A 27,884-nucleotide genomic window follows, 5' to 3' on the forward strand; every position below is an offset into this window, starting at 1 on the left:
GAAAGCAAAGCTCAGCAGAAATGTAGTTTGTGGTTGCAAGGAGCAAAAGTTCCTCCTCAGGGGTCTTCATAAAGGATAGCTGTGTCAGCAGCAGCCCCAGGAACTTTCCTTCCAATAGATGCAGTGGTTAGGTACAGAGTGCTAGTCCTTACTTCAAGCCAACTGCATCACAACTAAGCAGAGGCAGGCATCACAGCATGATGGGGAGAGGAAGAGCCTTCCGTTCTTGTACTGCCTGAGTTCAAATCCCAGCTCTGCCATCTACAGCTATGTGACCTTGGGCATGCCATTCCAACCACCTCCGGTGCCGTAGTTTCCCTGTGAGGCGTGGATAACAGTGCAATTTGCAAAGATCGAATGAGTTAATAAGCACTGTACAGTGTTGCCACTTGTTTTATTTTTATCCTCACACGAGGAGTGAGGATATTTTTCCATTGATTTCTAGAGAGAATGGAAGGGAGTGGGGAGGGAGGGAGGGAGGGAGAGAAACATCCATGTGAGAGAGACACATTGATTGGTTGCCTCCTGCACGCACCCAGACTTGGGTCGGGGATTGAACCTGCAACCCAGGAACATGCCCTTGACCAGGAATTGAACCCACAACCCTCTGATGTGCAAGTCAATGATATAACCACTGGGCGACACCCGCCAGCACATGTTTACTGCCTATTAATAAAGAACTCAGTAGAAGTAATTGGGGCAGACACTGCTGTAATACAGTTCAGTATCTAGCTCCATACTGACCTGACCTGACTTGAGCCCAAAGCCCAAGGTAGATTTTAGAACGCTGCTGTCCAAAAGCACCTTTTGCAGAAATGAAAATGTCATATATCTGGGCTGTCCTGTCCCATACAACAGCCTCTTGCGGCTCCTGAACGCTAGAAATGTGGGGGCTTCGAAGGGAAGTTTCCTGGGAGAGAACCACAGAAAAGATGGTCTCTTTCTTCTTCTCTCCATGGTTACAAATGGCAGTGAGGCCTGAAAATCCTGGACTCATCTCAAAACCAGCTGAAGGATGAAGCCAACAAACAGGAGGGGAGAGCCAAAAGCACAGGGGAACTGAGCTAAATTTGCATTATGTCCTCTTCCTCGGCGCTGCCTACAGAGGTGGCAGCCATCTCCTACTTGGCACCACGGGTGCCCTCAGGCCCCTCGTGAAACCCAACATTGTCGAAAAGAGGACCAAGAAGTTCATCCGCATCAGTCAGACCGGTATGTCAAAATTAAGCGGAACTGGCAGAAACCCAGAGGCATTGACAATAGGGTGCGTAGAAGATTCCAGGGCCAGATCCTGATGCCCAACAGTTTCACAAGGCAAAGACCGAGGCCTGGTTACAACACCACCACCAGGGGGCACTGCTCCGGGACGTCCATGCGAAGTGGTGGAGAAAGCAGTATGCTGGCCCACAGCCTCACGCTCTCAGGTAAAGGGGCTCCACAGGACAAGTGGCAGGCATACTGTGGGAGGAGGACTAGCACAGTTCCCACCTGCAGCATGCCGAAGGGAACATGGGAACGATAAAAGCTATTTAATCTGAAAAGAAAATATGTAGCTGTACAGATGACAACGTAATGCTATTAGTACTTGTGTACAAAGAGTTCTATAGGAGGCACTGTGGGCAGATGAGTTAGTAAAATTTGACCAAGATCCTGCTCTCATGAACTTACAATTAAAGAGACAAATGAAAAGCAGAATACCTGCTTATGATTATGGTAAACAATAAGGAAATGGGGCAGGAGTGGGCAGTCAGATAGGGTTAATTACGGGAGCTTTTCTGATCATGCCAGGGGTTTGAGCTTGAATTTTAAAGATTAGTAATATTAGGAGGATGTGGGGAAATGGTACATTATAGAAAGAGGAAAAGGTAAGTATTTAGGAACAGGATTGGAAATTTTAGTAACATGCTGCTGAGATGGCAGCAGGCGAGGTTCTGGATGGCTCCATCGCCAGATTCGTGACAGAAAAAGAAAACTTACCGTTGGGGATAGAGCCTCAATCTGGAAAACCTGTTTCTCTATACACCCTAGCTTTGACCTTGGACAAGCTACTTATCCCTTCCTGTGTCAGTCCCCTCATCTTAAAAAAAGGGGAGATGCAGTGGGGCTGGGGGAACATAAGGATGAAATGAAATGAGGCATGTAATGTGACTTGTATAACTGGGAGGTAGTTAAGCACCAAAGTTATTATCACTTTAAATCCACAAGCAATTCACCCAAATTAGTTTCAGAGCAATTATAAGGCAAACATATAAACTTGATATAATTATTAAACCACATCTGAAAAAAACCTTTGTTTTCTAAACAAATTACAACCCATTTTTTAAAAAACAAACCTTAAAACAAAACAAACAAAAAAGCACACCTTAAATTAAAAGAAAAACTATGATACACTAAAAATTGGACTGTGATTAAGAGATTATATTTACATTTATTGGTAGTGTCACTAAATTCTGAATGCAGAGAATAAAATACAAAGAAATCAGTACTTAAAAGGAAACATAAAAGTGCAACATATGTACATATATATTTAGCCAATTTGCATATCTGTTTAGATTTACAAACAAATGTAAAGCTAGTTCCACAGCTTTCATTATGAATATACTTTGATGTCTAGTGTTCTAGTGTTCTCTGTTCTAAAATCGTTTTTATTGTATTTACATCAAGTAAGGTTTATTTTGTTATCTAACCTAAAAGCAAGACTCTGAAGCAGCCAGATAAATCAGGAATTTTAAAACAGCTCTTTAAGAGAGGAAAGAGACACAAGAAAGGGAGGCTAAAGCCTCCTCAATCTTAGATATGTAAATACAAAAAAGCTAATAACAAGCAACAAGAATCACAGAAATACTAATTCTATTCTAAACTAAAAGTTCGAATTCTAGCAACAATTCAATTAGCAGTAGCTTAGAAGTCTCTGTTCTAAAAAGTAGAACCATTAGTTCTTTCATTATAGTTTTCTGACTATACCCAATGAACAATTATCAAGTCTTCATATTCTTTTTTAATAGCCCAAGAACATTTTTTATACATAACAGAACCATTAACAAAAGAGGCCTTCAATCATACTGCAGAATGCTTCAATATAGTTTAGGAGCCAAATTTCAATTCACATAATATTACCATTCATAAAACATTTATTACACCCAGTACAATCGCGTTGAGCTGTTAACTCAGACATACTCCATCCGTTCTTGCCTCCGGAGAATTACTGACATGGCTGAAAATTGTTATGACAATCCTACAGGGCCTCTACAAGGGCTGCACATAAAATGAAATAAATATGAACTACAATACAATTGTGACAACATGGCAAGCTTATGGAACTGAATTTTCCACTATTATAATAGCACTACAAAATTACAGTGACCATTAAATATCAGTTACTTTCCCCTGCTAACTACTGAACAGAAAAAGTTTTCTGACTATATTTTTGATGAACAGACTGTCCTTGAAATAAACTCTAGGGGAAATTGAAAAGTAAACAAGTTCACTTGTCATACATATTACAACAAGCAAAGCAGTTTACAAAAACAAACAAACATACAAAAACACAAAGTTATCCTAAAAACAAATAAATATAAGATCAAATCAATAATTTTTGAAGAAAATATAGCTCACTTTCAAAAGTTCTATTTGGTGTGTGACTCAACTTGAAAGTACTAAAATAAACCAAACAGGTTCAACAATACTGATTGACTATGTGGGATTTGAGAAAAGCACTTCAAGTTTTAAGCTGAATATTTCATTCTCTCCTCTATTCCAAGACTATAATAAACAAAATAAAACCACCAACCAAAACTAACCATACAAGGAAACCTTTTTTCTTTTTGAACACGTCACTTCAGTTGGTCCTATATTAGAGTTAGGTTTCCATAGCAAGGACTTCCCTTATCTTTCTTTCTTTAGTCATTTCCATGTTTTTATCACAGAAGGCTGTGTGTTCCTAAGAAGTCAGGTTGAGTCACAGGTAGCTTTAGGATGCAGTATACTGACTACAGTATGTAGTTAGTTCAAATGAACATGTCATTCTAAAAGGATTACAATATGTAAAAATGCAAAAAGGAAAAAAGGTACAGACCTCTCACTGCCTTGCACTAAGAGAACAACTTTGAGAAACACTGACGCCGGGAAACAGGCGTGTGCCCCATCTTCCATGAGCTCCTTTAATGCACCAGTTCTGGCTGGTTTTCCACAAAGGGCAGCACCCCACTCACATAGTAGGCAATACCAAGAGACAGCAGAGCAATGACAAAGATCAAGAGCAAAACCCTCCAGAAGCCCAGATCCTCCACAAACTCCTGCCATGTGGTGTGGAAGCTGGACAGGACGCCTTCACCTTGCTGTAGGTTGGGGTTGAGGAGGGAATGGCTTTCCATGGCGCTGTGAAAGACGCAAAGAGAAAAGAAATGGGCATGAAACAACACATTTCACCCATTTCAAAAACATAAACAACAGAAACCATTATTTAGAAAAGAGCAACTTTACAACACAATTCTACAAGAAGAAAACTGACGTATATACATTTATATCTCACACACTCATGTTCTGATTTATGTATCTGGACAAGCTACCTTGAACTGTAAGTTGCTAAACTACAATATTATGCTTCCTGGATTTGTATCTAGCAGAGTCAAAGTTAAAAGTCCTTTTCTAACAAAAAGTCCCAAGCAGGAGTCTTGAAGTAGATCAAATGAGTTGTTTCCATCATATACTAAAACAAATTTATTTTAAATTTAGAAGAATTCAAAACAAAGATTCATAATTTGAGAATTTGTGTTAATGAAAATAAGCAAAGATGGGAAAATCTAAAAAATCACTTAATACAGTATGTGAAACTTAAAGTTAAAAGAGGATTATTTAGTTTAATAATCTGATCAATGAAGGAATTTTTTCTTTTATCTGTAATTCTCTAATAATGGAAGCTTACTTCTCAATCTGTTGTACATTTGAACAAGTCTACTCATTAGGAATTCTTTTCAATAGTTTCCTCCCACTGGTTTTAGTTTTAGTTTGTATAATAATCCTATATAATAAAAGGCTAATATGCAAATCGACCAAATGGCAGAATGACCAGTCGCTATAACACACACTGACCACCAGGGGCAAACACTCAATGTAGGAGCTGCCCCCTGGTGGTCAGTGCGCTCTCACAGAGGGAACGCCACTCAGCCAGAAGACATGAGCCGGGCTCATGGCTGGGCGAGTGCAGTGGTGGTGGCAGGACCCTCTCCCACCTCCGTGGCAGCGCTAAGGATGTCCGACTGATGGCCATCCGTCGAATTTCATGCACCGGGCCTCCAATACAGAATAAGATTATTTCTCTTCTGCATAATGGCTGAACCTAGCTGAAATAAGGTAAAACAAACACCATAAAAGCACTGACTCTGGCTTTCAGAACTCTATCAAGGAGAAATATGACTGCTATAAACAGAGAACAGTATATCTGACTTCCGTATCTGGAAGCCCGCACTATGATGAGTTCAAAGCTCGAAGGGATTAGCACCCGCAATTACATCACAGCACGAAGGCCCAGCAGCAGGCTATCATTTAGATTAAAGCCACAATGACCATAATTATACGTTTCAACTATCTCTTGCTTAGAAAAATCATTACTACCCTCCCTAAACCCTTTGATATTCTTCCAACCACCTGAGTACAAAACAATGCAAACAGCATAAAACGATGTCTTAGAGTCTGGTTCACTATGTAAAATTAGCAGTTTTTTTAAAATCTACAGCTTCATTTTACTTCTTGACACTGTCAACCAGAGTCCTTCAGCCTTTCCTATGAGAGGCCTTCTCTCATCACGGGAAGCTGACTTCCTACTGAGCCAGTGTGCTTCACATCCACAATTTCTCATATTAAAAGGTGTTTATTCTCTGAATACAAGAAGACATTTTCAGTGGGAATTTATAATACAAAAATTTAGGAAAACCGAAGCAAGTTAAAAATAAGATTAGAGAAAAAAAAATAAGATTAGAACGTTAAGGTTTAAACATGTAAAACCATAAACAGATAAAGAAGGTCAGAAGTTAATTCTGACATAAAATTTATTGACTATACCTGAGCTGACATGCTCTCATACTCAAAGGTGTTAGATGTAAAATGGGAATTCACTGAGCCTTCTCCAGGAACTCAGCACGCTCTGCCCATCAGAATTTTCTATAGTGACTCTATTCAACAAAATGTTTCTACTGACTTTGGAATACCCACTTCTAGCATGACGGTGTGTGTGCATGTGAATTTTGGGGTACATTTGTCATCTACACTGTCTTAGTCATCCTGTACCTACAAAAAAACTAAATTAAACTTAGGATATAGGGGAAATAGGAAAGTATTTCTCACCAACTCGATTTATATAGGCCCTTTAGAAATTATGCTTCCTGGCCAGTGTGGCTCAGTGGCTGAGCACTGACCTATGAACCAGGAGGTCCCCGTTCAATTCCCAGTCAGGGCACATGCCTGGGTTGTGGGCTCCATTCAGGAGGTAGCTAATTAATGTGTCTCTCATCACTGATGTTTCTATCTCTCTCTCCCTCTCCCTTCCTCTCTAAACTCAATAAAAATATTTTTTTTTTAAAGAAAGAAATTATGCTATGTCTCAAAGCCTAAGGGAAATGGAAAATCCTATCGTAAATGCATTCAAACTCTTGGTTTATTTTCTGCTCTAGAAAAGGTAACTTGTTACACAGCTATGCTATAATGCCATGTGCAAACCAATTCCTTCAAGCTTTTTCTCACTTTTTAATTAATATACAATTCTGATACCACAAAATTTATCTTTTTAATGTGCACAATTCAGTGGTTTTTAGTATATTCACAAAGTTGTACAACAATCTCCATCTAATTCCAACACATTTTTATCATTCCTGCAAGAAACTCCATACCCATTCGCAGTCATTACTACCTGCTCCCTGCAGCTCCTGGCAACCACTAATCTACTTTCTATTCATCAATTCTGGACACTTCATATAAATGGAATCATAAAATTCATGGCCTTTTGTGACTATTTCTCATGTAGCATGTTTTCAAAGTTTTCCCATGTTGTAGTTTATATCAGTATTTCATTACTTTTTATGGTGGAATATTATTCCACTGGATGGATAAGAAGACACTTTATCTATTTATCAGTTGATGGAACTTTTGGGTGATTTCCACCTTTTAGCTCTTTGAATAATGCTGCTATGAACATTAGTGTACAAGTTTTTGTGTGAACATGTCTTCAATTTTCTTCAGTGTACACCTAGAAGTGAAATTGCTGGTTCATGTGGTAACACTGTGTAACTTTTTAATGAACTGCCAAACTGTTTTACCTTCCTACCAGCAATGTCTGAGGGTTCTAATTTCTCCACATCCTCACCAACATTTGCTATTGCCCATCTTTTAGAGTACAGCCATCCTGCTGGGTATGAAGTGGTATTTCACTGTGGTTTGATTTGCATTTCCCTAATGACTAATGATGTTGCCTTTAAGCTTTTTAATTGAAGCTTAAACCACTGCATTTTTATCATGATGCTGAGGGGCAGAAGTAAGACATGACAACCAAGATAGGACAACCAGATAGAACAAATATTAAAATTCAATTTCTGAAGAACTGGCTTTACACATGATGTAAATAATATAAATTCTCGGACTGAAGTGAAATGGATATGTGAAAGAAGCAGGAATACTGAGCTGCTCAAAAGACTAATTACTTCTTAAGTAATCACAACTGAGGCAAAATGAGTTAAAAATCAATTTCTGATAAAGAGATGCCAAGAAACTAGCTATTAACGAAATACACTAAGCAAGATCTCAAAAATATAGCTAGCAAAAACAAAAGCACATTCTTGGAAATTTCTCATGGGAAGAAAGCTTGAAGTAATTTACTACTATTTTATAGAAAGATACTATTTTGGAAGAACATAATCTGTCACAAATAATAGATAACAATGTTATTAAATTGCTTATGGCATTCTGACAGATCCAAAGTACACAGGTGAGAGAAAAAGGCCTTGTAAATGCACCTCTGACTTCCTGCTTATTTTATCTACTTGTCAGCTTCCAATGATAACTCATGAGAAACATGCACTATTCTACAAGTAAAACTCATCTTTTTAACAGTAATAAATATTTGAAAGTATGTGAACAACACAGTCCTAAGCTTCAGAGTGGAATTAATGGTCCAAATGAATATAATACCAGCCTCACCCGAAGAGGGAGGAAAGCAATCATGTGGACAAAGGAATTGCAGGGTGAACTATGAAAAATAGAGAGGATTTCATGTAGAACTCAAAGAAACAATGGCCCTGATGGTCTAGGGTGGTATATATAATCCTAAACCCACATCTGATCACTCAGCTACTGGGTCAACACCTGATGAGAGCCCTTGAAATATATTCCTCTGAGCATTGTGGGGGGGAGACTATTATAAGCCCGTGGTCCTTCTTACCTGGTAAAATCTAGAAGGCTTACAGTCCACGGTGGTCAATGAAACTACATGCTAGCACAACGTCTAGCTCACTGACTATCTGTTGAGCCAGTGAGGCCAGGAGAAAAAATGGTTTGTCGCCTTTTCAGCACCCTCTGAACTGTGTTCTGAACTGCTTATAGATGAGAAATTAAGAGAGACTTCCGACCCAGTCAGTCACTGTCATAGTTTCCATTACTCACAGGAGCCCACATTTTATTTGTTCCAACTCATGGAAAAGTCACTTTCACTTTCACATTCACATTACTGAATTGGGTACGTGTTCAAGTTTGTCTCCTTTCTCTCCTCTTGTTTTACTTTTCCTCAACACTCCGCTTCCCTACCCTTGAACTGCCTTTGGTCTTTTCTAATTGTCCAAGTTCTTAGCCTTACTTACCCTTCTCTCCCTTTTTGACATTCCACTCCTTTTGTGACTGTGCTAAAACCCTGAAACTCCAGTGGCTTCCCTCACCTTCGGCTCTAACCACCTCTGCTCCCTGGCACTGCTGCCGCAGCGGGTTCCCCTGCACGGAACAGTGTGAGCATGGAGCACAGAGCGCTTCCTGTTAACAGCTTCTCAACTGAATCGGGAGCCACAGGGACCCACACAGAAGTCAAAGGAAGTATCAAAGCTCTGTACTTGAAAGCAAATAAACAGAAAACTCCAAAGTTATCCTAAAAGATCCAGGGACTTAAAATGACTTGTCCATTAAAAAATTGTGTCTTAAGTACCTTTCACTCTCAGCTGTCTGCATGGTCTCCAGTTTTGAGTGGGTTCCTCTGTTAAATCCTTTTACCTCCTGTTCTTCCAAAGATTCCAGCAATCGGATAACATCTTTATTCACTCCCCTGCGCTTTGCCAGAACTAAGGGTGTAGCACCTTGATGATTGCTAAAAAAAGGTAAAAAAAAAATAAACAGGTCATTACAGTAACTGTATTACATTGCTAGTACCTACTTGTGTAGATAGTGAAGAAAGTACAAGCCCAATTAAGTCAAAATTAAAACCCAGAGCAGAACCAACGATCAAGCTGAAACCTGAATTTTGAGTTAGGGAAAAAGGAAAAGGGAAGTATAGGCAAAAGAATGAATAAATGAGAATAAATAAAAGAAAAAGAGGGCATCCTCCCAGAAATTGATTGGAAAAATCTAATTCTAGATTCATTTTCATTTGACATTTACATTTTATGGGAAGGATGTTTATATTTTTTAAAGTCTAAAAATTAGCCTGGCAGTCGTGGCTCAGTGGGTGAGCATCAACCTATGCCCAGGTCGAGGGCTCAGTCCCCACTGTGGGGCATGCAGGATCAATGATTCTCTGTCATCACTGATGTTTTTATCTCTCTCCCCCTCTCTCTTCCTCTCTGAAATCAATATATATATATATTTAAGTCTAAGAATTTAAAAAAATCCCAAAAGCAACCAAAATAAACTGCTTTGGTTTACCAAGCTATTTAACACTAACAACAGGAAGAGCCCGAATAACTGAATCCTGTAGTCAATTCCCACCACATACTGCCTTTATAGCAGCAGAACCACTTACTGTCTTATTCATATTTAGGGACATTAAAGCACCAATAAATTAGGGCAACATGTAACTGTGGTTTAAAGGCCAAGCTCAGCTTTAAAGGTGGCCTGACATCTTTCCCACGAAAGAAAATATCTCTAAAACAAATAAAGAGAACCACTTCTTCAAATGGTTCAGTATAAAAAGGACTCTGAGCCTCACAGAGATTATGAAGCTGGCATAGATTATTATAGAAGGCAAACAAGTTTTGGAATCAAGTGGAACTAGGTTCAAATTCTAGTTATGTGACCTTTGTCAAGTCATTTAACCTTTCTTGTCACAACTATTTTATCTGTCAAATGAAGATAATACCTACTACAAGAGCTATTCATTTTGAGCTAATATAAGTAAACAGAGTGCCCAGCCCATAAGATTTTCAACAAATTTTAGTTCTTCTTTTTCTCGTCTTACAATACACAATTAATAGCAGAACCTAGCCACTATTTTCCTAGAAGAACGTATACTGCTTCAGCATAAATCTAAAAGTCAACCCCTTGTTCCCTCATTCCCCTAACAAGACTCCATTGTTCTCAATGCCCTTCTGAATGTATCCCTACAGTTGATCAATGAGGAAACAAAATCAACAGACTCCAAGATTAGCCCACTGGGTGGAGATTCATGGGAAAAAATGACTTGACTTCAAAAACCACAGAGAACTTACCAAATATCAATTTTGAGTCCATTGGAAACTAAGAATTGAATAGTATCCACATGACCACAGAGATGAAGAGCTGTGTTCCCTTGATAATCTGTGGCCAGAAGATCAGCACCAAATTTATGCAACAACTGGCAGATGTCTACGTTCCCGCGGGCTGCAGCAAGGTGAAGGCCTGTTCTGCCCCTGCTGTCACGGATGTTGGGGTCAAAGCCACTCTCCAGAAGCCGCTTGGAATAGTTAAAGTCCCCGTCGATGCAGGCTTGCAGCAAGGGCACGTTGGTCTGAGAAGAATCATTTACAAAAACGTAGGACATCGTTCTGATGTGGTGGATGCCTGTAATGAAATATGGTAAGACTCAGTGAAGCCAAACTAAATCAAGACAATGAAGTCATTTAGAAAAGCGCGTTTTGTTATCCTTCTTGGCCTCCTGCCTCCAATGAATTACCTCCCCAAACAGAAACTGCAACCAAGTTATCAATTACCTTTTATTTTCCATTAAAATGTCTTATTTCCTGCATATCTGTTGGGTCAAATTTGCAATTAAATTACTATAATGCTTTATTTTGCTTTGCACCACGTAAAAAAGATTAAGCTATTTTTAAAGTTAAGCAAGATATAACTGCTTAGATTTAAGTTTAAAAAACAAAGATGCATGTAGGAAGATGCATTTAGAAAACAAAGATACATATCCTTAGACTCCACACACACACACACACACACACACACATATGCATGTATTCGCTCCTCATATTCTTACTTAAAACAAAGTAATTCCATATATTTGCTTCTTATTGTATTTGAGATATTCTATATGGTAAACAGAACTACCTGCTCAAAAGTTAATTGATCAGCATTAAAAAAAAACAAACAGCAAAATCAATACCCAATAAATTCCTGCTAATTGTTGTTTATAGTACAAACTTCAAATTTTAATAGAAAGAGAAAAGCTAAAGAAAGCAACAAACTCAACTTAAAAATTGGAAATATCATAAATTATTTCAGATTGTCCATCTTTTTTACAGTTTTCAACCTTTTCTCCTCTGTTCTATGGTTATATAAATATCTGATTTTATCCCTGGCCGGTGTGGTTCAGTTGGTTGGGCGCTGTCCTATGCACTGAAAGGTTGCTGGCTCCATTCCTGGTCAGGGCATTTGCCCAGGTTTTGGGCTCAATCCCCAGTAAGAGGAGTACAGGAAGCAGCTGGTCAATATTTTGCTCTCACATCGATGTTTCTTTCTCTCCCCCTTCCTCTCTAAATTTTTTTTAAAAACTAAATTTTTTTTAAAAACCCTAGCTGGTGTGGCTCAGTGGATAGAGCATCAGCCAGTGACTGAAGGGTCCTGGGTTCAATTCCAGTCAAGGACATACGTCTGGATTGCAGGCTCCATCCCCAATAGGGGGCATGCAGGAGGCAGCCAATCAATGATTCTCTCTCAACACTGATGTTTCTATCTCTCTCCCTCTCTAAAATCAATAAATATATATATATAAAATAAAAATTTAAGAAAAGACTTAATTAATTAATTAATTAATTAATATCCGACTTGACCAAACTCCCATTGTCTGAAGACTGAGAGATGAGGAAAACCAGGTCTGTCCAGGAACAGAGAGGTGGGACAAAGGCAGCTGTGTCCTCTCTAATATTTCATCCACGTGAGTAGTGCAGCTTCACCAGTCAGTTTGTCCACATCTCTTTCATTGATACTTCCCTGCCTCAGTGGTCTCTCTCTCTCTCGCTCTCTCTCTTTTTCAGTGTCTCTCTTAGCCCCCTCTTGGTTCATGTAAGAATAAGTTAAAGTCTGACTAATCTTTACTAAGAAACTGAAGAGAAAACAAACCAAAACAAGAAAACAAACCAAAACAGGAAAACCAAAGAGATGCCTCCCACTCTCAGGTGACTGACGCTTAGTCAGAGATGAGCTTGGCTTGTTACTTATCAGCCAAAGTCTTTCCTTCTGGAACACGGACGGAACTGGATGCAAGACCAATCTATTCTTGTGCCTAACCTCCAACCTGCAGGTCTCAGGAGAGCATGGCTGTGGTGTGATGAGATTCTTGGCTCCTACACCTTTTAGCCGGGGCTCCCAGCAGAGCACTGTCCCTCTAGTCCTGGGCTTCCTTACACGGGAGCTCTGCTGCCGCAAAGGGAAAACATTAACAGATACTCAAGGCCTGTGCTGAGCCAGGCACTGCCCTAGAGCTTCTTACTGGATTTTACTTAATGTTCCAACAGCTCCATGAAGGTTTATTATACCTAAATTCTAGTAAAGACTCACTGAAGGATGTTAAGCCAAGAAAATGGCATGGTCATTATATTAGTCTTTGCGAAAGATTACTTAGTTGGCAATATGGAGAACTTAGATTGGAGTGGGTCAAATTGGAGACAGGGAAATCAATCAATAGATCGTTGCAGAAATCCAGACGAGAAATGATGAGAACCTGATCTAAAGCAGTGGCCGAGAGAAGAGGGAATACTGGAGAGGAATATGTAAGATAAAATTAGCACAATTTAATGACCCATTGGATATAAAAAGTGAGAAGTTGTTAAAGATAATTCTAAATAAGGGGGAAACCTGTTTATGATTAAGAATTATAGAGATCTAGATAAAGTAAACTTCATATTATGACATTATATAATGCTTTTAAAAGAACTAACCCAATGAGAAGAAATTACTCAATAAAATTGTCAAGAATCTTCTTTTGAGGATAATCTCCCTATTTCCCCTACAGCATTCATTGGATTGGATCATTAAAAAAGACAAATCCATCACAAACTTTAAAAAAAATAAAATACAACCTAAGTGCTTTTCAAGATGTAATGTGTTTTGGTTAAATTATGTATGAATAGATGCTGAAAAACAATTCACTCAGTGTTTTTTGTTAGAATTCTTGTGGTTTGCAGACTGGGATTCTTTTGAGTGTTGGCTCAGTTAATAAAAGAAAGAAAAGCCTTTCTGGTTTATTTTTTTAAGAAAGAATAAGAGCGATGTATCTTTTGAGTTCCTTTGTGCCCTTGAGAAACTGCTAGCCTTACCCCAAGTTTAATAAGCTCAGCAATAGATAACATTTCTCATTTTGATCACAGAACTGAATCTGTCTTAAAGCAAGGCCACCACAGAAAATATTCGTGTAAGCCTTACGATGAGATCTTTTTTCAGTGGTCACCTGGCAGTTCTCTGAATTCCTAAGAAGGTTCAACAGGATATCCAGAAATGTACCGGCGAGGATCTACAGTAAATAGAAAATCCAGTTATAAAAAAGGTATAGTGTGAAAAAGACTTTGCTGTTCTCTTAAACACAGACCAGCTAGTGTGGCCTGTAGGTGTGCCCCAGGAAATCTATGGGTAAGGCATCAACTTATGAGGCTAGTAAAGTAACTGACGAGTAATAAAGTAGTGAAAAGGAAGAACAAACGGGCTGAATAAAGTGGCTTTGTTGCCCACAAATAAGAAAAAATGTCAGGCGTTCTGAATTCTGGTGACTTAGAGTGAATTCTGGGAGCGCAGTTTTTTCTCTGCGGATGACACATAATTTGATTCTTTTTGTTTTATCTTTCTGACATTTTTTTCTTTCTTTTTTTTTTTGCACTTTTTTTTTTTTATTGATTAAGATATTACATATGTGTACCCTCTACCCCCCCCCCCCCCGCTCATCCCCTCACCCCCCCGTTGTCCGTGTCCATTGGTTAGTCCTATATGCTTGCATATAAGTCCTTTGGTTGATCCTTCCCCCTTGCCCCCACCCTCCCCTACCTTCCCTCCAAGGCCCGACAGTCCAATCAATGCCTCTCCGTCTCTGGATCAGTCCTTGTTCATCAGTTTATGTTGTTCATTATATTCCACAAATAAGTGAGATCTTGTGGTATTTATCCGCTCTCCAGTTCCATCGATGCTGTGGCAAATGGTAAGAGTTCCTTTTTCTTCTTCCTCTTCTTAAAGAATACCTTTCAGCATTTCATATAATGCTGGTTTGGTGGTGATGAACTCCTTTAGCTTTTCCTTATCTGTGAAGCTCTTTATCTGACCTTCAATTCTGAATGATAACTTTGCTGGATAAAGTAATCTTGGTTGTAGGTTCTTGGTATTCATCACTTTGAATATTTCTTGCCACTCTCTTCTGGCCTGCATGGTTTCTGTTGAGAAATCAGCTGACAGTCGGATGGGTACTCCCTTGTAGGTAACTGACTGTCTTTCTCTTGCTGCTTTTAAGATTCTCTCCTCATCTTTTGCTCTTGGCATTTTAATTATGATGTGTCTTGGTGTGGTCCTCTTTGGATTCCTTTTGTTTGGGGTTCTCTGCGCTTCTTGGACTTGTAGGTCCATTTCTTTCACCAGGTGGGGGAAGTTTTCTGTCATTATTTCTTCAAAAAGGTTTTCAATATCTTGCCCTCTCTCTCCTTCTGGTACCCCTATAATTCTGATGTTGGTACGCTTGAAGTTGTCCCAGAGGTTCCTTACACTATCTTCATACTTTTTGAATCTCTTTTCTTTTTTCTTTTTCGGTTGGGTATTTTTTGTTTCTTTGTATTTCAAATCTTTGACTTGATTCTTGGGATCCTCTTGTCTGCTGTTGGATCTCTGTAAAATATTCTTTATTTCAGTCAGCGTATGCTTAATTTCTAGTTGGTCCTTTTTCATGTCCTCCATGGTCTCACTATACTCCTTGAGGGATTCATTAAATTTATCGGCGGTTTCCATAAAATTCTTGAAAAACCTTATAAACGTGGCCTTGAACTCTATATCCAGTTGTCTGTCCTCCTCCGTTTCTGACAACTGTGACCTGTTTCTCTGTCTCCGCATTTTGGCTGCTTCCCTGTGTTGATAGAGTGGCCCTGCGCGCCAGGTGTCCTGTAGGGCCCAGTAGCTCAGCCTCCCCAGTTACCTGGGGTGGACACTCTTGGTGCACTCTTGGTGCCTTGGTTGATGTAGGATCACTGGGAGGGATTGACCTCCAGGCCAATTGGCTGTGGGAAGCAGCTGTGTCTGAAGTGGGAGAATGGTCCTCCTCTGACCACTGGGTACAGTGGCTCCTGGATCTAAGGAGGTGCTAATTCAGCCCCTGCCTGAGGCCTCACAGCCGGGCCACGAAGAGGCTCAGCTGTGAAGCAATGCAAGCCGCTGCGGGGCCTTGGGCCTTCTCTTGGAAGTTCCGGGTCTGGCTGGCCCGGCTGCAGTTAGGTAATTATCAGGTTGCAAAGGGCCGGGGCATTCACATGCAAAAGCCTCTGCCGCAGCCTGGGTGGGGCGGGGTCTCAGGGAGTCAAAAGGCCGGAGAAAGAAGCTATGGCTGATTCTCCGCGCCCGGAGTCGCGCGTCTCAGTGTCCCGGTAATGGCTGCAAGCACCTCTGAGGGAAAGCCGCCCTCAAATTCGCCCGCTGCCGCCTGAGAGAGCAGCCTCTCCCCGTATGTGTCCTGGGTCCCCAGAGACTTCCCAGAACCGGAGATCAGAGCAGTCGGGAGCTTGTGATTCAAAAAGACAGCCGCGTCCTCAGGTGCCACCCCCTTTCCGCGCGCGCGAGCCGCCGCCGTACCTCTGCACTCAGCCTCCGCAGCTCCTCTGGCTCTCAGCGTGCTTTTCTTGTCTTCTAGTTGTAGAAATTACACTCAGCCAGCCTTCCTGTTTTTCTGGACGATGTTTGCTCCGTCCTTTGGGATAATTTTCAATTGCTGTGGGAGGCGACTATTTCCCGGTGTTTATCTATGCCGCCATCTTAGTTTTTCTCCTGACATTTTTTTTCTTATTTGTGGGCAACAGAGCCACCTTATTAATGATGGCTAGATCTCCTCCGATTGTCTTCCCTCTTCTTTTCAGTGCAAAAGAAAACCTGGCTCAAGTCTATCTGCGGCCTTTCCCACGCGGCTGACCCGGCTCCTGAACTGCGTGCGGTGCTGCTCCACCTTCACACTTTCGCTGGCACCGGTCACACTGAGAGATACTTCGAGAGAACCGTCTGTCCCACTGTGCTCTTATTCTTGAGGGACTGTGGCTGAGGGGGCTATGGACAGGCAGTGTGGCCCATAAAAAAAAAATCAACATAAATTTGTTAAGCAAACATTTACTGTGTGCCTGAAATGTGCCAGTGCCATGCTGAGTGGTGGGGTTTGAAGTCCAAATCCCAAATGCACAGCTCTGGCTGAAATCCAGGTTAACCTTTCACTGGTCATTCATGTTCACGGTTATCAAATCCTTTTAAATAAACGTGTACAGAGAAATAATTAGTGGTACTTTGTGAAGCTCCATGTACAATACGTAAGTCAGGTTGTATTGTAAGGGCCATCAGTGCTGGGTTGGAAGTGAAGACCAGGACTGACAAACTCTATGTGAGGACCAGTCCCACAATAGTGTCAACAAATAACATGACGACTGAGAAGACACACAACATCTGCCCTCCTCAACTGTTTCCTAGTTCTCTGCGATTCTATAGTACAGCTTAGACAAGCTTCCTATCACAGAGCCATTTCATTGATTTCCTTAAACAAATACTCTGATTCACAAAGCCTGGTATTTTCCTTCCTTGTCCTGAGCCCGGGAGCGAAGTCTCTGTGACTGAAGCCTCTTGCTAACACAAAATCTGGCTTTAATTTTCCATGTTAAAATGGTGCAGGGTGGGTTATGCTGAAGATAGCAGGATTCACATTATGAAAAGAACAAGTTTTGCTTCTTGTCTGGAAATAGTATTATAGATTATAAAGCCATCCCTGCCCATGATCTTAATGTTCCCTTAAATCCACAGGAAGACATTACTTGACTGCCATTTTCTTTTGATCTGACACGGCCCCATAAGGAAATAAACTTGAGCAAATTACAGATTTATATATGTCAAACAATATTATACAAATACATTAGATCTAATTCCTAGAAACCTGCCAAGAAAATGTCTATGACCCCAATTAGATCTTAACCACTAGAAATTTATTCAGAGGTTCCTCAAGAAGTTATGGAAGTGGATAAAATCAGGAAGATTGTCTTAGAAGGGCCAAGGAAATACTAAATTATCATAGATCATATGGCTAGAATTCTAATTTTTAACCTTTGAGTTATCTAACCAAAATAAAGACACAATATGTGAGTATTTATTTTAAATTCTTAATGTAAAAAAAAAAGAAAAAGGTAGGCTTCTTTCTGAAAGCATGGTTCTAAGTAAATTTAAAAAGGAATTGAGAATCTATCCTTTCAGGATATGCCAGTACTATGAAGAACATTTGAAGAAGGAAGTGCATAAGTAGAATCTTCTAAATTTTACTTCCAAGGCTCAAAAAGAATTACTAGATGTTCAATAGGAGTAATTTTTAGATAGAGCTGGATCCACTATGACAGATACATGTTTACCTTATTTCTAAATTTGTGGAGAATTCACATTTTGTCTTATTTCCAATAGTTTAATCTAACTTAACTGGGTCTAGAATTCTTAACTTTATGCAGTAAAGGTGAGGTTAATGTGAAATGTGTGAATTACAGAATGCTACTTTAAGGAAGGCCAGTTCATTATTTTTAAGTTCATATAATAATTAGAAGCTATTTACTTATCACATATTACTTAGAGGTTCTTAGAAATCGAAGCTTAATAAAAAGGGAAAAAAGGATTGTTTGTATATCTGCTACTACTATGCAAACAACTATTTAGCAACATCTGAGATACATAATATTTAAGATTTATTAAATTACTATACTCCAGGCACTATTTAAGTGTTTTTTCTTGTAATCACTGGTATAATCCTCATAAAAATTCTGTAAGTACTATCATTATCCTCATTTTATGAGTAAAAAAATTAAGTCACTAAGTTTGTTTTTTACAAGATTTTTTTAATATAATAAATCATTTTAACAAACCTTTCTATCAAAGATTACATAAAGGGAAACATTAGTTCTAGTCCACAAATTCTGAATTAACTCCTTACAATTATTTTATTGAAAATAAACTTCTTTTTAAACTGTGGAAAACAATATCTGGAAATGTTTCTTATTTTACAGGAAACATCAGTTCAGCTCATATATTCTGAATCAACTCCTTGCAATCATCTCACATAAATAAAATTTTAAAAGTATGAAAAAACAACAATAAAATATTTGGAAATGTTTCCTACTTTACAAGAAGTGACTAAATTCCTGGACTCATTATTTTCAAGTCTTTCTTGTTCAATGAAGTAGTGTGAAAACACCTAAAATTTTCTTTCTCCATCAGGAAATTTAAAAAAATCAAAAAAGGATTTCTGATATGCATTTCCTGCAATATTTGTATTACTTTATTATTTGTTTGCATTATTAAAATTTAGTTATAATCCAAATTTTAGAAAGATATTGGCTTAAAATAAATCAAAATTAAATTTTCACGAAGGGAATATTGGTCATCTTGGATATTTTATTTCACTCTAATACCTTTCAGTATTTTCCAAAATCCTTACTGTGTAATTTTACCATGTTTAAAATTCTTAGTAAGAGACTTCTCCCATTGAAAGTTTCCAGTTTATAACTTATAATCCTACATAATAAAAGGGTAATATGCAAATTGACCCTAACAGCAGAATGACCGGGAACGACAGATTGCTATTATGTGCACTGACCATCAGGGGGCAGACGATCAATGCAGGAGCTGCCCCCTGGTGGTCAGTGTGCTCCCACAGCGGGAGCTCCACTCAGCCACAAGCCAGGCTGACTGGCTGTGAGTGCAGTGGCGGTGGTGGGAGCCTCTCCTGCCTCCTCAGCAGAGCTAAGGATGTCCGACTGTGGCTTAGGCAGACATCCCCTGAGGGCCCCCTGGCTGCCAGAGGGATGTCTGACTGCCAGCTTAGGCCCGATCCCCAGGGGATCGGGCCTAAGCCAGCAGGAGGACATCCCCCAAGGGGTCCTGGACTGTGAGAGAGCGCAGGCTGGGCTGAGGACCCCTGCCCCGGAATTCACGAATTTTAGTGCACTGGGCCTCTAGTTATATAATAAAGACATTAAATTAAGCAATGGGAGGTCAATCTGCAGCCTTTCGTGCACATATAGTGCTTCTGTAAAAACTTATTTGATTTTTTTTTAAGAAAATACATTTTTTTCCCTACAGCAACACTTTATTTACATGGCCTAATGGTGCCACCTTGTGGTCTACCTGGGCTTCAAGTGCAATTTGAGCATCTAGTATAGGTAATCAAGCAAGAAGAATGCCACTAAAGTTTCTCTTTAATTTCAGTTACTTATCATTATAATCCTCACTAATTCTGAATTTGTGAAAATTTAGAGTTGGGATGAAGTTAAATCTTCCTTTAAAAAAGTTTACCAAACAAATTAATGCCATACCAGGCCTATTCCGAAAGCTAAACCTCACTGACTACAAAAATGGCATTCTTGATTTGTTTATTTGGTGTTATTTAAAAATATAGGAATTACAACTTTTGCAAATAATTCCTTATTTTCTAAACAGTCCACAAAATTTAAACCATGTTTCACCTAAAATAGTTTGAAGGCACACAGGATTGTGCTCTTAGGAGAAACTTAAATATTTCCATGAAAATTCAGAGGGGAATGGTCATTTAGGATCTTCTAAACCAATCTCCTTATTTTGCAGATAAGAATACCAAGAACCAGAAAGGCTGTAATTTTTTTTTTTTAATCCTCACTGGAGAATATGTTTATTGATCTTTAGAGAGAGAGGAAGGGGGCAGAGGGGGGTAGGAGGGTAGGGAGAAACACGATGTGAGAGACACATTGATTGGTTGCCTTGGGCAAACGACACCAACCCGGCTGGGGATTGAACCTGCAACCCATGTATGTGCCCCTGAGGGGGAATGAAAACTGACTGAGACCCTTCAGCACATGGCCAGTGCTCCAATCACTGAGCCACACCAGCCAGGGTGCAGAGAGACATTTCAATGAAAGAGGCAGTACCATTTGGCGACAGGAAAGGCTGGCTGAGATTAGGACTAAAAATGCCACCAAAGTTAAAATGCCTAGATGACGTGTTCTAACAATGTCACGCTCAGGACTTAAAATATTATATAGGTTCCAGGTGTACAACATTCTTAATTTAACACCTGTATACTCCAAAAGTAATCACCCCTGGCCCTGGCTGCTGTGGCTCCGTGGCTGAGCGTCGACCTATGAACCAGGAGGTCACAGTTCCATTCCCAGTCAGGGCACGTGCCCGGGTTGTGGGCTCGATCCCCAGTGCGGGGCGTGCAGGAGGCAGGCAATCAATGATTCATTCACTCTCATCATTGATGTTTCTATCTCTCTCTCCTTCTCCCTTCCTCTCTGAAATCAATATACACATATATGTATATGTATATGTATATGTATATGTATATGTATATGTATATATGTACCAGTGTGCATGTGTGCGTGTATATATATATATATATATATATATGCACACCGAGTGGCCAAATTATTATGACCACCCCATCAGTCCTTCGTTGGCCACCTTTTGCCATCAATACTGCAGTGACTCTTCTTGGCACTGACTCCACGGGATATTGAAAGGTGATGTGAGGACTCTGACACCATGCCTGATGAATAGCACTGTCCAGTTCTGTGAGATTTGATGGTTGTGGAACCCGCTGCCTGATGGCTCTTTTAACTTCGTCCCACAAATGCTCAATTGGACTGAGATCCGGTGATTGTGGGGGCCACCTAAGCAAGGTAAAGTCTCCCTCATGTTCTTTTATTATTTTTTTTATTGCTTAAAGTATTACAAAGAGTATTACAGATGTCTCCTTTTTTTTTTCCCCACCCTTGACAATCCCCTGGCCTCCCTCATGTTCTTGAAGCCACTCCTGCACAATACGAGCACCGCATTGTCTTGTCGGAAGAAGCCATCTCCATTGGGATACGCCATCATCATGACAGGATGAACCTGATCAGCAACGATACTTAGGTATGTCGTGCAATTCAGACGTTTGTAATGATCTGGCCCTCTGGCAACTTCAGCGCGAAATTATAGCTAATTTGCCTACAAAGGTCAGGTGGTCATAATAATCTGGCCACTCAGTGTGTGTGTGTGTGTGTAGTATATACAGTATATATATGTGTGTATATATATGTATATGTGTGTATATATATGTATAAGTATGTGTGTGTGTGTGTGTATATATATATATATATATATATATATATATATATAGAAAGAGAGAGAGAGAGAGAGAGAGAGAGAGAGAGGATATAACTTGATAACTTGTCCTGGAGGCAGAGCACTGTGTTGGAGAATCTGGGGGGTAAGCAACCTGCTTCTCTGCATCGATGTCAATTACGGGGCACACGCTGTTTTGTTTTGTTTTGTTTTTTCTAACCCGGCACCGGGGCGGGGGCCATGCCGGGCATCCACCCCCATCCCAGCGGCTTCTGACTGCGGGCTCCTCGCGACCCGCTGCCCGGGTCCCGCCGGCGCTGACGCGGCGAACGCGCATGCGGGGCCGGGGCCCAGGCCCAGGCCGGCTCCCTCCCGGACCCCGCGCCTCCGCGGCCGCGAACGCAGGCCGGCTCCCTCCGGGCCGCCACAGCCTCCCCGCAAACGCAACCAGGACGCACGGTCCCCGCGGCCTCCCCGGCCCTGACAGCCGCTCGGTCCCCCCAACCCCCCTCCGCCCGCCCGCCAGGACCGGTCCGATTCCCTGCGGCCGCCGCGTAGGTGCGCGAAGCCCGGGCGGCCTCGCCCCTCCGGCCCCGCGGCCAGGCCCTGCGCCGCCTCTCTCCGGTGCTTCGGGGCCGGCAGGGCAGGTGTCAGTGGCCTCCGCCCTGGGCGACCCAGGGCCCCCTCCCCGGTACCTTGGGATCGGCGAGCAGGGGTGACAGCGGCGGCACCTCCCGGCGGCGAGGGTGGCGGCGGGCGGAGGTGAGAGGCGGCCACCGAGACCAGGGAAGCCCGTCGGGGCAGAGCGGCCTCACGCGGCGGCGGCCGCGCGCCCCCTGGCGGCGGACGGCGCGCACGGCGGCTCTCAATCGGAAACTCAGTCTCCTCTGAATATTAAGCAAAGTACCTCAACTGCAGCCTGAGAGAAGGGGAAGGCAACCTACAAAATGTTTGCTCCGATCTGAGCCCGGGAGCATTTTGCAACTTTCACGTGCTTTTCTAAATATACATCCCACCGGCTCAGCTGAATGAAGGCTTCCCAGGCAAGGACAGTTGTATGAAGATCTATAGGCGTCAATTAACAATAGCTGGCCGCTAGGTAAGCCATGCCTATAACCCAAATAGGTATATTAGTAATAGCAACGAATGGCGGAGTGCTCTAACTCTAAAATAGGACCTTGAATTTTTATTTTTTTCAAAAACGGTTTAAATATTTACATCCCATTTTTTTAGGATTTCCAGACTAAGTGCAACATACAGGTGTACAGCCAAAACTAAAAGTGGGGGTACTGGGGGGTGGGAGTTCATTTACTAAAAATAAGTCCTACCGCCAAGAAGACTTCCCTCTGCACAGTGGCCATCCCTCCCCTGAATTCTGGCATACTTGCCCACCCATGCCACCCTCATGCCCGCCCATTCAAGGGCTGTTATTCAGTCTAACAGTGTATTCTTGAAAATGTCATGTAACTCTTTAGGATTATTGTCAAATTTGAGAAAACCTCTATCAAATTTCTTTCATGTAAGAATTACAAGATTTCAGGGCATTGCACATCTTCTTGTGTAGTGAGCGACTAATCACAAATATTATTCTTCTAGTTGATGACATGTATAAATCAACTTGTCATGGACATCCTTGCGGTTGTGTGTTAAGTTTATATTTTCATTGATGCCTGTTCATTATGTCAAATCAGCTAAGAATTTCAACCTATTCCCAAAGCGTTCAAACAATTCACTCTTCTTCATTAATTGGTCTATTAAACAATCTGAGAGTCTATTCAGTGCTTCTGTTTAAATGTATCTCTCCTGTCCTACATGAAGTACTGTTTTTGTTTGATCTGAAAAATGTAGGGACTATGCAGGCAGCTTTTTTTCTTTGATGAGATGAAGGGAATGAATTGCACGCTACACATATTTTGTGACTCCCTGGTATCACCACACCTGGGGACGTTAGCACGATGGGCGTAAGGAGTATTTCCGGAAGCCACTCCCACACCCCAGCAATAAGTTAGCACCTCGTGGAAGTGACCGTGAACCACAGAATCTTATCCCACTAACCGCAAACCAACGTATCCCCAGCTGCACGTATGCTTCGCCAGAGCCCCAGAATGTCCGCAGCTCCTCCACGCTACTCACCCAAAGGAGAGAGAGTCTTTGAGACACCTGAGAGAAGAGACCGCCACCTTCACCAACTGCAGTAAAAACATTTTAATTTTGCAATTTCATTGGACCCTGTGAACAAACTCCCAGAGTCCCTTCCAAGAGCCTGGAAGGCGTGCCTAAGGGAGGCTGTATCAGTTCCCTCCTGTCACTGTAACAAACGACCACAACCTTAAAGCCCGAAAACACCACCAATTAATTCTCTTACGGTTCAGGAGGTCAGAAGTCCAACCGAGTCTCACCGGTGTGGAACCTGGAAGCTCTAGGGGGAATCCATTGCCTTGCCTCCTCCAGCTGCAGCGGTTCTCAGCCTGTGGGTCGCGACCCCTTTGGCGGTCGAACGACCCTTTCACAGGGGTCGCCTAAGACCATCCTGCAGATCAGATATTTACATGACGATTCATCACAGTAGCAACATGACAGTTATGAAGTAGCAACGAAAATAATGTTATGGTTGGGTCACAACATGAGGAACTATATTTAAAGGGCCAGAAGGTTGAGAACCACAGAGGCTGCCCACACTCCTTGGCACGAGACGCCTTCCTCCTTCTTCAAAACCAGCAGCATAGCACTTTCTGACCTCTGCTTCTGTCCTCGCATCTTCCCTTATTTTGACCCTCCTGCTTCCTTATAAGTACCCTTGGATTATATAGGACACACCTGGATAATCCAGAATATTATCTCCATCTCAAGGCCTTTAACTTAATCACATCTGCAAGGTCTTTTTATTGTGCAAGATCACTCAGTCACGGGCTCTGGGGGATCAGGACATGGACATCTTGGACGGGATGTTATTCAGCCCACCACAAGGACTCTGAAGCTTAAACTCCGTTCCCTGCAGGTAAATCTGCCTCTTCCTCCTCATTACCGAAATCTAGTTGGTGCTGAGTTCTGATTGTGAGGGTTCCAATGGGAGGGAATACCTGTGATTACAACTGAGGCGAGTGCTATGGAGGAAAAGAGAAGAGATGCTATGAAGGTAAAGAATATTCCAAAATAGGGGACTTCATCTAAATGGAAGGGCAGCAATGTCTTTGAGTGAGGAATACCAGTACATCTGAGATGGCCAAGGATGAGGAGTGAATTATGCCATGGACAAGGGTGATGTTCCAGACCGAGGGGGCAATCTGTGTGGCCTGGGAAATGGCGATGTCAGAAGGTCAGTGCAGCCAAGCTGGATCCCTGCCATTAAATCCTTAGCACTTACCACCATGAACGGCACATAGTAGGTGATCAGTAGTTCTCAACGCTGGCAGCACATTCCAGGCAACACAGGACTTAAAAATACCAACACCCAGGCCCTAGTCAAGACCAAGTCAGAATTGTTTGAAAGTACAATATAGCCCAGTATTTGTATTTTTCAAAGCTTCTCAGGGAATTCTGGTGCACGGCCAGGGTTCAGGATCACTCTATTAGATACAACTAAATGAGTGGATGGATGGATGGATGGATGACAGAAAGCATTTGCTTGGGGTAGGATTTTCTTTTAGGAGGTTTTCTTGTGCGTAAGGAAAAGAAGGATTTTGGCTATATTGGATTATATATTCCGAAAATGCAGAAAAGACTTTCAAAAACATAATTAAATGCTCATCAGAAGAGACTCAAAATGATCTAGCAATCATCTCAGTGTAACCAGTTGTCGCTGTATAAAAAGGCCTGTGTTGAAATGGGGAGGTGTTTTTTAAAAAAACATAACGTACATGCAAAGGAAGGGGCCCTTGTTGTTGTTGTTGTTGTTAAGCTCTGGTTTTATCCCAGAAGGCATTTGGCTTTTTGGTAGTACTAATGAATGACCATCAGAGGGAGACATGCTCTGAAAAGTGTTTTTGCACAGGTGCCCCATCTCACCCAGAACTAGTGTGAATCAGGTGTTTCTTAACTCGGTGGGATCTCAAGGCGGAACCATTAAATGAGCAAGTCTTAGGGTATGAGACAAGTGGCATATATTTATCTGCACCAGAGTTAGATTCATTTCGGTTCTCCAACCGTTTAAGTGATTAAACCACTGAGGGCGGGAGGTAAGGGTTGCGGGGGAGGATGAAGTGTGTATGTGTGCCAGCATTGTATTTGCAAAACTAAGGGGGAACTTTGAAGACTTAGACTGAGAGAATCATAGTTTCCTTCAGCAACCAGCACAACTAGGAATTAAGTATTCAAGCAAAACCCCTCTCCCTTTGTTAATTGCAAAATAAGCATCTTAGATCGCCTTGTGTTTCCAGAGTTACCAAGATCACAGCTGGATCCCTGGAAAGAAGAGCTTGGATCCTCACTGCAACACCCATTTGTTGTTTTTCTTCACACTTATCCACTTACTACAGGCCTGGTACATGAAAATTCATGCACGGGAGGGGGTCCCTCAGCCCGGCCTGCCACCTCTCACAGTCTGGGAGCCCTCAGGGGCTGGAGGCGACCTGGCCATCAGGGGAAGGTGAAACCCCCATCACACCTCTGCTGCTGCCACTGCCCGCAGCGCAAGCCTCAGCCGGCCCTGGTTACCTGAGCCTCGGGCGGCCCTGGGCAGCTGGGGAGCTGAGGGCGGGTCCAGCCGCACCGTGCGCCTACTGCCTCCCCCCCTCCCCCCTCCCCCGGCTGGGCTGAAAGGACTGTGGGACTCCAGCGGGGCTGAGGGGACTGGGCGCCACCATCTTTGTGAAGGTGTGACAGTCAATTTGCATATTCTGTCTTTATTAGATAGGATGCCAGAACCCATACAGATTTTCACATGTATATTAGACAAAATATTGCATATAGGGACTAGCCCTGATTAACCTTCCATTCTAAAAGTTAAGTAACTGATCATTAGTAAGGGGATACCTTTTGCAAAGCCTTTAAAGGTGACCAGTGAGAGGCTGGGTTCAGGCAGGGAAGCCTTTACAAAACTGTGATGCCTAAGTCAAGATAAAGGCCACGGCTATGCCACCCTGAGACTATTGTCTGCAAATACACTGGGCTAATCCAACTTTTGAACCTAACACTCCCGACCAACAAGTACAGACTTTTTTTTACATTTTTATGGGGGTGGGGGAGTGAGTAAGTAATGCAAATAGCTCTTAGTCTATGCATTTGTTTTAAGGCAAACAGAACGAGAACAGACTTACAAATGATCATGTTTGTTGAAAAACCTGAGAAATGTATTTTACAGTCTATCTTTCAAGCTTACAAGGCACATTTTAAAAAAAATGGAGTTAGTTGCTTTTAGTTTTGTTTTTTGTCTGTTTTGTCAATAATTGAGGAGGATTTTATTTTTCAAGTCCAAGGTAAGGGAGTTTGCAATAGGGCTGTAAGGTTTTAGGACTTTTCTACAGATAATTCGCTGTCTACGGTCTCAGCCTATCTTCATTGTGATCCCCAGACTACATGTCACCAGCTTTAATTCTGGCAAAGGGAAAAGAGGAGATGAGGCAAGAAAAAGGGGAAGCAACCCACAGTTAATTGCAAAAACAGACATAATTGATGGAAATCCAGTTACCTGCAAGAATCTTAGGTGTAACCACTATCCTGCGGTATTCAGTTGAGACGAGAAAATAAACTCTGAAATACAATCTTCTTATTTTCTCCCTTAACCTGGTGCTCTCCAGGGGCTGGGCCGTGGATCTGCTTTCCTTCTGCACAGGAGGTGGACTTGCTGGCCTCGTGCCTCCTGAAAGCGTGATGCTCCACCAGCTATTGCGGAGCAAAGTCTGCAAATCAGCTCTACAGTGAACTGAGTTTTGATTAGAACTTGTCTCCAAGTGGTTGCCTTTCGCAACGTGCATGTTGCATAACTGCCATTTCACTCGCTTTCCTCGTCATTCTTGTTCTGCTGAAAATCAATTTCTGCACTTCCCTTGACGGGGATCCAGAAACAGCAGATTCGCATCCCCTCTTCCTCTGCACACGGGACCCTGTTCCAAAGGCTTGGGGCGCCCCAGAGATTCTGCAGGGCCCAGTTCCCAGTGAGAATCAGAGCGCGTATGTGCACAGCCAAGCCAACTCACACTACCACTTTCAGCCTGCTGCTCCGGCGT

General features: G+C 41.8%; 1 protein-coding gene across 4 annotated transcripts; it reads right to left on the reverse strand.

Annotated features, from left to right (window-relative positions):
* Positions 1–2,408: 2,408 nt before the first annotated feature.
* On the reverse strand, positions 2,409–27,856 carry ANKRD46 (ankyrin repeat domain 46). 4 transcript variants are annotated; one of them, XM_081111127.1, is made up of 4 exons: positions 27,347–27,856; positions 10,674–11,004; positions 9,179–9,337; positions 2,409–4,377 (listed from the first exon to the last, which is right to left on the reverse strand). In XM_081111127.1, exons 1-4 carry the CDS (start codon positions 27,630–27,632, stop codon positions 4,161–4,163), a joined length of 993 nt encoding a protein of 330 aa, XP_080967253.1. In that variant the 5' UTR covers positions 27,633–27,856; the 3' UTR covers positions 2,409–4,160. The 4 variants fall into 4 exon arrangements, with proteins under 4 accessions (XP_080967253.1, XP_080967254.1, XP_080967256.1 ...); XM_081111128.1 differs by lacking the exon at positions 27,347–27,856 and adding an exon at positions 22,416–22,502; XM_081111130.1 differs by lacking the exon at positions 27,347–27,856 and adding an exon at positions 13,813–13,894.
* Positions 27,857–27,884: the final 28 nt, after the last annotated feature.

This window comes from Myotis nattereri (assembly GCF_964212035.1).
Source record: "Myotis nattereri genome assembly, chromosome: 17".
Lineage (NCBI taxonomy): Eukaryota > Metazoa > Chordata > Mammalia > Chiroptera > Vespertilionidae > Myotis > Myotis nattereri.